General features: G+C 39.2%; 1 protein-coding gene across 1 annotated transcript; it reads left to right on the top strand.

The window, feature by feature from the left end:
• The first annotated feature begins 1,369 nt into the window (after nt 1-1,369).
• Nucleotides 1,370-10,368, top strand: amigo1 (adhesion molecule with Ig like domain 1). Its single transcript, XM_042491093.2, has 2 exons — nt 1,370-2,004; nt 3,231-10,368. Exon 2 carries the CDS (start codon nt 3,334-3,336, stop codon nt 4,870-4,872), a length of 1,539 nt encoding a protein of 512 aa, XP_042347027.2. The 5' UTR covers nt 1,370-2,004; nt 3,231-3,333; the 3' UTR covers nt 4,873-10,368.
• Nucleotides 10,369-11,976: the final 1,608 nt, after the last annotated feature.

The following is an 11,976-nucleotide window of genomic DNA, read 5'->3' as shown; positions in this document are numbered from 1 at the left end:
AATAATATAATGTGAATGTCTCTTTAGTTTTAAAGACCCTCAAAAATTGGCTGTACAAGCTGTCTGTTTCAGTCACAAGGTTGAAATACAGAATGACTGCAGCTGAATTGATCAATCACAGATAAACTGACAACATGTATTACTCATTCTGAGCCTCAGGAAATGATCAACCAAAGTCCAGTTTATGAACGGGTACACACTCTGAGTACACTCAGATGGTAGTGTGAAGACGGACTGGATGAGGAGAGAAATACGTGTGACTGCTTAGTATGGCCACATTCAGCCACATATCTTATTTTTACCACACAGGGAACATCCAGCCACCTGGCTGTTGGTGTCACCTATCATGCCAACGAATATACACCCACAGAAATCATTTTATCACTTTTGGTTGTCAATGAGACTGTAATCCTTATATCGGTGCAAAAGGGGAAGGTTAACAGGTTGTTTCAGTGAGGAATATGTCAAAGGGTCACCAAGATGAATATATATTTCCTCCTTAAGCTTAAATTTGACCGTTAGGGTTGTTGTACTGAAATAATGATATAACCTCTGCTCTATGGCCACGTTGATCAAAATAGACAAATGATGATGGCAAATATGATGTCTGCACTGAATATCAGACATTGAGCCTCTGGGCTCTGATAAGTAAAAGGCCCCACCACCTCTTCTTTATAGAAGCAAGATAAGCACACATTGTGATGGTTTTTATTTTTTGTGTCTTTGTAGTCGTTTTGTATCTTTTGGAGATAATTTTGTGTCTTTTTGTTTTTGTTTTGTATATCTTTGTGGTTGTTTTGCCCAATTTTGTAGTTATTTTGTGTCTCTTTGAGATAAGTTTGTGCCTTTTTTGTTGTTTTGTATCTCTTTGTGGGTTTTTTTTGCATCTTGGAGTCGTTTTTGGTGGTTTTGTGTCTCTGTGTGGTTGTTTTGTGTCTCTGAGATAATTTTGTGTGTCTTTGTGGTTGTTTTACCCTTTTTGTAGTTTGAAAACAAACGAGAAACTGTGTCTCTTTAGGCTAATTTTCTCTTTTCACAGTCTTTTTTTCCCTTGTGGCCATTGTGCATTTCTTTGGAGTCGTTTTGTGTCTCTTTGAGCTGATTTCCAGTCTTTTTGGACATCTTGTGTCTCTCTCTGGTTGTTTTGTGTCTCTTTGCAGTTCCTTTAGCATTTTTTGTGTTCATTTTGAGTCGCTTTCTGTCCAGTAATATTAGTGACTTTTTGCTATCCGAGGACCCCTAACACTTTGGTGGGTCCATTCAGTAATCCATCCATAGATGTTGGATGTAAACCTACCGCATAGATAACCTGTTATTTATTTATTTACAGCTATAAAGCCCTATATGACTTTTTCTTGGCCAGTTTGACGCTTTCATTCCCTCATATCAACTCTCTCCTGTTAGTTTTCAAGAGCGCGTCTCCGCAGCTCATCTTTAGTGCGGCCAATTTCGGAAAACAGCGCCTTCTGAGCTCACTACCTCCGCCGAAAAACACGCGTCAACCACTGCAGCAATGCTGCACGGAGACAGCAGCGGGCCTACGAGGAGCCACAGGGAAGCTTGTCAGCTACAGACTGCTCATTCTTAATTATCTCCATGGCTGCTGAGGACAGCCGACAGGAGCCGGACCTGCTGAAAATGCACCAATTATCTGCAGAGGACGGATGTGCGTTAGTGTGTGCACAGAGCAATATGTCCCGTTAAGACGGCTGATTAACACAGAGTCGCTTATCGGCGCTTGTCAGTAGTTAAAAAGGGACGTGCGTTGTTTGCTCTTTACGTAATCCTTTTTTGCGTAATTTTGCAGCGGGTATTGGATGCCGCGTGGACCAGGATTATTTTGGCGAGGATATCTGTAGTGCTCTCCCCTCCTCCCTGCATCCGTTGTTGTCCTCAACGGCAGATACGGACTCATTCAAACGGGGACTATTTGTCTGGAGCAACATTGTAAACAGACGAGCGGCTGTTTTAATGAAATCCAGCATCGCTGCATCCCGGTTGAAGGTAGGTGGCTCCTCGGTTTCCTTCTCCATCTCTCGGCTCACGTTTCCATGTTGTGCTCGTTTGTTTTCGAGCAGAATGGTGCATTGCAACGTTTGCACAGCTCTTCCACAAATGGAAAAAGACATTTCTGAATATGACATAACGTAAATGTTTGCATTACTTTCCATCTTTTGATGTATCTAATTTGTTTGTTTGTTATGTTTTCGTGCACAAGTCCTAATTTATGTATCTTAGAGAGATACAGAGAGCGAGGAAGAGAGAGAGTGAAATGGAAACAGGGATAAAATCAATGCATGTCCTCCAGGAGTGTGAATGCACATGTGTTCGCGTGAATAAATGGTGTGTAGGTTATTTGTTTTAAAGGAAACATTGTGCAAAGCAGCAGGATGAAGTTTATATTGCATATAATATATGCACTAGGAAGCTGGAGAGACTGGATGTTTTGAATGTAATACTGCATCTGCACATGGGTGCAAAGGTGGGATGTAACTAAGGACATGGCTTCTCAAGCACTGCAGTATGCACAGCACAGATAGGCCTACTTAAATATTTTCCTCATGGCTAACTCGGCATTTGAGAGGGAGAGATTGCAATCAGCACGGACTGTGCATTTTCCCAGGCTGTGGCTGCACGCTCCTTTATTTGCATGTTAGGCTTTTACTTGCAAAACAATTGATAGGCTCATAAAACATCATGTATTTTTACAATTTTAACTGCTCACTCCATTTTTACTAAGAGCCAGTAAATACACAGGTTAAAGGGGGCCGTTTTTTCTCAATGATAACTATAAATGTAAAACTTCAATAAATAAAAGCTAATGTTTGTTACTTATTGTTTATGCGACCATGCGGGGATATTAACAAGAATGTTTCCAAAACACATTCATGTTTTTGTCAATGGATTATATTTGAATATATAGGCATGTTTTATACCCTTGTTTACAGACATTACTCCATGTAAACAAACATTTTGTAACATCTAAAACAGCAGAATCTCTTATCTAGTGTTTCTCCCTGTATTAGAGAAAGTTCATGTTTTGAACTGAGGTGGTGAGACAGCCCTTTTGTTTACATTATTTTTAAATGCAGTACTTGCCACTATGGTATCTTTGGGATTTGAATATATTACCTCTACAGCATGAATGTGTGTAAGTGTGTCTATATAGTATGATCTATCTATATATCTTATAATATCTGTTTATAGCCTTTGTTTCTGTTTTTTTCCAGCCTTCAATCAGAAATGCCTGGGAATCCTCCAGCTGCTCTTTCCTGCTGTTCTCTGAGAATGGGATCGTAGTGAACCTCTCTGGGATTTAGATTAACTGCTAGCATGTTGCAGCCTTCCACCCAGACAGGTGAACACCTGTTGGAAGTATTACCTCACTGGAGTACGCGTTCGAGATGGGTCCTCTCCCTCACCCTCTGCATGGCTCTCCTCTGGCTTCCAGGAGCAGCGGCATCAACCCTAAACTGCCACAAGACGTGCATCTGTGCCTCAAACATAGTGAGTTGCTCCAAGATGAATCTGACCACCGTTCCGACAGGTCTGCCGTCCTACACCGCTGTGCTGGATCTCAGCTACAATGAGATAGAGCGGCTGCGATCTGAGTGGACCCCGGTCAAGCTCCAGAAGCTCCATAACCTCCTCCTCAGCCATAATGGTCTCCATTTCCTGTCTTCAGAGGCGTTCCTTTATGTGAAGCACCTGCGCTACTTGGACCTGTCCTCCAACAACTTAAAATTTCTGGATGAGTTTATCTTTGAACCTTTGGTCAACCTGGAGGTCCTCTTGCTGTACAATAACCAGATTTCCCAGATTGACCGCTCGGCCTTTATCGGCATGATCAACCTTCAGAAACTCTACTTAAGCCAGAATCAAATCTCCCGCTTCCCCGCGGAGTTGGTCAGAGAAAAGTCCCGCCTGGAGAAACTTAGTCTGCTGGATGTGTCCTCCAACAAGATCAAGATTTTACCCATTGATGAGCTCCAGGTGCTGCCTGCCTGGATTAAAAATGGCCTCTACTTCCACAATAACCCTCTGATATGTCACTGTGATCTCTACACACTCCTTGCCCACTGGTACATCCGAAAGCTCAACTCTGCCGTGGACTTCAAAGACGAATACACGTGTATTCTGCCTGGTCTGCAAAAAACCCAAGTAGGTGTTTTTGACCTCAGTGGTGAAAATATGAACTGCAGCACATTCAAGGAGGCAGATGAAGAGGCTTTTCTGGAGCAGATGCTGATCCTCAACTGCGACACCAAACACAGGAACATGTCAAAGACCTGGATGATGCCTGGGAACGTGGCGGTGACAAATGGAAGCAACCAGACAGCCAAAGTCTTGCCAGATGGAAGTCTGCAGATAAGCCCGGTGAGGACTGAGGACTCTGGGACCTACACTTGCTTCGCGACGAGCGATGTCTTCAATGAGACGATCTACGTGGTGCTGAAGGTTCACAACTTCACCATGAACGGGGGCGGGGAGACCCTGAACACAGCGTACACCACCTTGGTGGGCTGTCTGGCCAGTGTGGTGCTGGTACTCATGTATTTGTACCTGACGCCATGTCGCTGCTTCTGTTGCCCCAATAAAGGTAAAGGTCGTGGTGAAGACAGCATCCACTCATCCATGCTCAGCGTGACCCCTACCCATGACGACCCAGCGCTCAAGGCTGAGCTGAACAGGCATGTGGCGTTCATAGACTCCAAGGACTTGCAGGGTCAAAACGGCAAGCTGAACCCCAATGGGGATGAGGGTGACGATGATCTGGATGCAGAGGCTGGTTCTCTTATGAAGGGGAAGAGGAAGAAGTCCGTAGCAGAGTCCATCAGCTCCGTCTTCTCAGACACTCCCATGGTGGTCTGAGATGAGACGATGGACGCCTCACAACTGGATGTAAATGGTCCAGCGTGAGCCATGTTTTAGGTGATGTAAACTGTGACTTTAACCTTGTGGGAGGAAACGGAGGAACGACGTTCATCTGTAGTTGCTGGCATATGGAAATAAGGATTTCAAAGGGAGTAAAATAACTGTCTTGTTGCCGACAAGGACAATAAGCAGGACTTTTCCAGCATTTTAATCTGTAGCACTTAATATTCATACTGTGAAGGAATGGCAGTGAACAGTGGAAACTACTGAAGTCTTATAGGAGTAAAACGTAGATGATATATTATTGATATCAGCGCTCAGGAAGTGATCAATTCAACTGGTGAAGTGCGGGAAATACATATACAATGCACAGGTTGAAGTTAAATTTGAAAAAACATAGTATATATTGAAACAATGGCTGGCTCATTATTATATTTAGTACAAAAACTAGAATAGATCGCATCTAAAAAACTAACATGAAATTAGAGCATAGGTACATTTTCCCCTCCTTTATGAACACAGGCACTCGCATAGACAGTCACCAGGCTATGAATACATCTGTCGTTAACCTTGAGTCATCTATAGAGAAACAGCATGCCATAAGCCCACATTATATGAGGTCTCAGGCTGATCTGTATAAGTGGGATGAAGAAAATGTGCAGTCATCAGATGTTTAGTCATTTATACTGAGAAAGCAGTAGCAGAAACATCATATTAAGAAGCCATCAAAGGTCATTTCCATCCTACTTTAAAAGTGGTACTTAGTTGCATTCAAATATAAATCATCATTATCTGTATTCATAGTCATATGTGTAGCAATATAGGAGAAAGCTATATCATGGGATCAATTTACATGTAAGTGTAAAATAGCTAACCAGCTTGTGGCAGTTGATTGCTTATACATGAACTGTATATCAAAATAGTTGCCTCTTAGTTATTGCAGATCTTCAGTGTAACCCCAAAGAAGCCTTACAATTACAAATATGAAACTCCTCCAGCAGATTAGATGCAGAGAAGTGTTTTGTCTTGACTGATTATCAACATACTGTCTCAATTCTATATACAGACACGTACCGTCGTCCTTACATGGACTAATAGACTGAGGTGCCACTTACTACAGAACTGCAGGCTCTTCCTCTCAGCCACGTTATAGCATTTGTTTCTCTCAGTCATACAGCATTACGTTAAACACTGAGTTAAAGCTGCCAGCTTGAGTTTATCTCATTGTTTCCTGTATGTGAAATGTGCTACAGACACAAAATCCAGAACTGTTAGTACATTACTAAAAGAACTCAGTTTATTCATAAGTTATAAATTATGTCATAAAATTAAGCATTTGCAGGGGCACACTGTCAGAAGAAACAAACCAGGCCAATGTTTTGGGACCCCCAAAACATGGCTACTTAAATTGGCAAATTCCGCAATGACAACTACAAAATAGAGCTGTTTCGATACCAGTATCGGAAATGCTGCCAATACTGCTTAAAATGCTGGATCGAGTTTAAGTGAGGGTACAAGTCTCAGCACTGATCCGTTACCATTTAATTTATCAATTAACTTTTGTACTTTCACACCTGCATAAGACAGCACTTCTCAATTCTTCTTTGCCACTCTAAGAATCACTTTTCCAGTAAAATGCTGGCAATTTGGCAGCTGGAAAGTCCCACGAGATACAATGCAATGTGTACAGTTTGAAAGGCTCCAAAAAATCTAAGTGAGACCCCAGTCTACCTACCGACAGTCAGCTAGCTACCTGAAACTGTCATACACACTTTAGGTGTAAAGATCGGCACAGTGAAGTCAGAATACCTTTCTGATCACCAGATATGGAGGAAAAAACAACAAGAGGAGGATAAATGACAAGACGGGGTGTCTGGGGTCCTCAATGGGCTTCTTTGCCCAGGGTCCCTCAGACTCTAGGTACACCGCTGAGTATTTGATGTTGTGTTTTTGTCAGATGGACAATTACGAGTTTCCAGTTGTGTTGCCCTGTGGTAGGCAGAGAAAGCTGCACATTGCATCAGCAGGTAAACACTAGAAATAGAGCTTACAGGGTTCCTCCAGAGGATTATCCTGACAAGGCTGTATTATTTGACAGGAGAAAGCTGATTGTAGAGTTTGTAGCTACTGACACAAAAGCACATGTAACACAGAGGATCCTTCAGACGATAACTTGGTTTTTACGATAATAACTGAATCTATTGTGAATTGAATTTACCGTGCCAGACGCCTCACTTGCCACACATTTTTCATTAACAAGGTTTAAAACAGGCATAAACAAAAAAGAGTGATTTCATTAAACTGCGTGGCATTCGTGTCATAATACAACAAGGCCAGCCCATCGTAAATGCTAATTGCATCTTTTGACAGGATGCAGCCTCCCTCTGCTTTCACTGTTTTTGTCTCTCTGAGCAGGAGGGGATAGGTGTGTTATCATGAGTCACAGCGACACAAAGCCATTCTCTGTGGCTCCCTGTACGCTGTCAGCCTCGATTCAGCCCAGATGTGTTTGCTTTGTTTGTGTATCTCTGTCATTACGAGGCTGCCCTCGCTGAAGTTCAAAAGCAATCATTCAACTAGGCGATGAATGTGATGCCCTTTAAGTCGACTCTAATTTGTTTATGAGGGAAACGCCTGGAGCTTCCATTGGACATTTGCTCTCACACTGAGTCATATGATTGATAAGTATAAAAACTTGGAAAGTATAATGTTTGAATTTATTGCTCAATAATTTTTATTTTTCCACTTTAACACCAAAGTACACTCAAAAGTAATCATTTTGTCAATGCTTACGTATTTCAAGTATACATAAAACCTCCCTCTAGATCAGTCGAATAATTCTAACATAACATTACATATTTATGTAATTAAATCAAATAAAGTTGAGTTAAATCAACTATGACATTTTAGGTAACTATAGCTCATAGAAGTTACCTAATACACTAACATTTATGCAATTACTTGTAATAAATTCAGTGTATTTCATTATGTTGAATTTACTTTAATAAAGTGTATAGAAATACCACAAATTCATTCTATATATTTCAAACATGTTGACAAACATCATTATATTTGAATTTATTAACAGTAATTACATAAACTTCATGTCAGAATTACTTTACTCAACTGAATGAATAACAACAAACAAGTGAAAAAAATACATTTATGTAATGAAATCAAATAAAATTGACAGACTATGTGAATTCATGAAACTATAGCTCATAGAAGTTACCAAATTTAAATGAATACACTTCAGTTAATCGTAATAATAATTAATATTAATGTTCATAAAAATATTTTATAATGCATAGAATTTATTAACAGCTATTATATAAACTTCATTAAAGTAAATTCAGCACATTTGAACTACACATAATTTATTGACAATTACAGACACTTTATTAAAGTATATTAGGTAAATTATATGAGCTATAGTTACATAAATTCCCATTATCTATTCATGTCAGTTTCATTTTACTTAACTACAGAAATGGTACTTTTTTTGGTTTATGTTAAAATTATCTGACTCGGTTGGATGGACATTGCATATGTAACTGAAATAAGTAAACCTGACATATGAGTGTGCATATGATAACAGACAGGTAGGTAAAATAACATACATCTTGCAACTAAATGTCAGTATGGCTCTTAAATGTCAAGATGTTCACATTTCTGAGTGCAATAGGTTTTTACGCAAAATTGATGTTATATTCACAGTTGCACTGTGTAACGCAGCATCTTCTGTGTGTGGGTGAGAAGAGGAAGTCACACTTATCAGAGAGGTGGTGTGTGAATCATTCCACTCTCTCACGCACAGGAATACCAGGTGGAAAAAAATTGCAAAAATACCACAAGACGCATTAAAATAAAGCCACATTAAGCACTACTGCTGACTGGCTGCATTTGGCGAAGAATCTATCCCAATTTTACAAATCCAGCCCCTAAAGTTGCCCTATAAAACTATAATACATGTGCTGTTCCCTGCTGTCCCTTGGATTTTTAATATCTGCCTTCTCCGGGCAGCATGAGAAGCCACTCACAGCATCACAAATGACTAAAAATGAAGTGCATACACAGATATTACAGCTGTTGAATAGCACACATTGAACTGCCAGACCATCAAGGAATAGCATGTGTTCGGCCCGCAATATCCCAGTGTCAATAAAGCTCAATCTGCTGTGACTAAGGGGTGGTCTTTTCCTCTGTGTTGTCACTCAAAATACAAGTTGTAGTCGTGTACAGAGAAAAACTAAGTGCTATTGCAAAGGTCCGAACACAGAGGAGAAGAAGAGTGGTTTTGTTATCTCCAAAGCAAATCTGCCTTCCTATATATATCTATATATACAGTATATATATATGTATTAAGACTCACTTTTCTGTGTTCAGTATTGATTAGTTGTGTACTGCTATGTTCTATCAGTGTACTGACTGTATTCTTGTATAATCTGATGTTGTTGATCATTTTGCATTTCGTCTGCCGCTATGCTACTGTTAGTTGTTTCAACATTCAAGTCTTGACCATAAATGTTTATTTTTTAAGCGGGGGTGGGATTTAGTTTTTTATTGACATGGGGTGTATTTTACACTTGACTCTGCTGAAGAATGGTTACACGGAAAATATGTCGAACATTTGTGGAAAAACTGCAAAGGAGGAAATCGTTAATACATCCTAACAGGCAGTGAGTATGTAGCCGCCAGTTATTTTCAGTCAGCATCACAAAGCCATAAGGGATTCAAAGAGAGAGCACAGTGCTTTATCAGGTTGGTGGCAACGCTGGATGATATATGGAGCTGTTAGTGAATTTCGACGGATAATTTACAACAGTTAAAGCAACAAGTTTTCTGTCTCGAAGAAAAGCCAAATATTATTTTTATAAAATCCAGGAATGTAGGAAAATCAAGAGATCTCTGCACCTACATCAATGAATCCCTGAAACACAATGGGTTTTGAATAGATCTGAAGAAAGAGGGTGAATAAATCTTCTCAGGACTATGTCAGTTTTAAGTTCTAATGTAATACGATGCACAACTGTTTTCACGTTTGCAGCATCAACAAGATCTTTGCAGTTCACGGGCCCTTTGCTATTTGCAGTAATGGCACATTAACTCTTTCCTTAATGATCACAGATTAGGGAAGGGAGGGCTCTCCACCGGACATACAGTACATCTATCTCTGCTCATCAATGTAGTAGCAAGTATGGAAACATCCTTGAGGTGGTGCAGCTAAAAGCTCGCTGATTTAACAGTGTGCAACTGTAAGTGTCCACAGAACAAGAATGGAGCTTTTAGCAGCATTAAAAGCAGAGAGTTTTTTGACCACCGCTTCAAAGACGAGCTGGTTGGTCACTGCCATAAAATCTGAAAGGTCTCGCAGCTAAAGTGGAATGGCTTTGCATGGTTCGCTTCTCTGACTGCAAGATAGGTACAACCTAGTAGGCATTAAAGATAAAGAGTACTGATCATTTGACTTAATAAAAAGATCAAAGATTGACACTTTGTGTTGACTCCATTTTATTCTTGTTTGCTCATACTATTTTTGAAATCACTGTACTCCTGTAATGATTTGTTTCTAAATCTTTCAGCTCATACCTAGTGGAATATTTTAAGGACAAAGCTGTGACATTTTGTCAGAGTTACTATGGCTAATGCAGAGCTGCTAACAGAGTAAATATAGAGTAGCTATTTTGGTATAATTTCGACATAACACATGCATTTCCCCAATTACTGACTGAATTTTAGTTACATTTCATCAAAGAGCCTTTCAAGTCTACGTAGATGGAGGGTGTCACAGTAAACATCCTGTGAATTTTAACTGTTATCGTGAACAAAGTTAAGATTTTAATTACCTGTCACATGACCACAATACAGCAGACTAAGTAGGTGTACATACAGTGTGTGCTTATATAACTCAGCAGAAAAGGCCAAGGATTCATCATGGTGCGCTTTTCTGAGGAGCAACATTGATGGCTCAACAACATCTAGTGGTAAAATTTGGTAGTGCAATGTATGCAAATGTTGACATTTAGCACACATCTAAACAATTAAGAATAAATAGAGTTGATAAGTTTGAAGATATTTTCCCTCTGTTCATATTCTGCTGAATTTTCTGCTATTCAACTGTGTGAATAGCAGGAAATTTAGTTCCTTTTCCTTTTCTCAAAAGCTCCATTTGAAACGGAAACTAAACTAGATACACAAACATAATATATATTAAGCAAATGAGATAATTTACCCTCATGATAGAACTTTTCCATCCTGAGGGAAAATACTGTGCAGCAGCTGCAACACAAAGTTGGAAAAGTGCAGATATAAAGAGTGCAATATACAAAGAGAGTAAAAGAACATAACAGCATGTGCAAAATAAAAAAAATACATATAAATTGCATTCCAATATATAAATGTAATGCAAACGATGTGAGCTAATGTTACACATATATCTATATATAAATATAAAGTGCATATACATAAATAAATATATAAAACTTGTATTTATGTATATAAATATGAGGGGTGGTAAGTTACCAAAGGCCACACAGTTCAATAATAGTGATTTTAACCAAAAACGATATGCTGAGATTATGATAACATATGTTGCAATTAAACTGCAAATCATGTCCCCTAAAAGAAAACCAACATCGGCTTTATCTAAGAGGATAAAGTTTTGTCTGTTCATCTCACTTCAGTCATTTTCATTGCAGCAAAATGTATCTAATACAATGAAAAAGCTATTGATTCTGTTATTTCAGTGACTACAAAAACTAAAATAAAAAATATGTGCTAAAACAACTGATACATGACATCTGTGTATAGATAGAATACTGCCACGCAAAATATATTATTGATAACTAATACATGTAAAGTATATATACATGTACATATACATATATACTATCGTGCTGCTTGTCTTAAAACTAAAACATCGTAAATAGAGCAGAAAGTAAGAAGGTGTGAGGGAGTCACTTCACTTTTAGAAACATTTTAATTTTCATAGTGTCCACCTGGTTAAATAGGGACAGCAATACACTTTCTGCCCAACTACTCCACAGTTTTCCAAATACCAAACAGCGCCACCTGGTGTTAAAAAAAATGTCAAGGCAGCAA

This window comes from Plectropomus leopardus, chromosome 9, assembly GCF_026936395.1.
Source record: "Plectropomus leopardus strain MGB_pleo_1.0 chromosome 9, ASM2693639v1, whole genome shotgun sequence".
Taxonomy (NCBI): domain Eukaryota; kingdom Metazoa; phylum Chordata; class Actinopteri; order Perciformes; family Serranidae; genus Plectropomus; species Plectropomus leopardus.
This window is presented reverse-complemented; position numbering and strand designations above follow the sequence as displayed.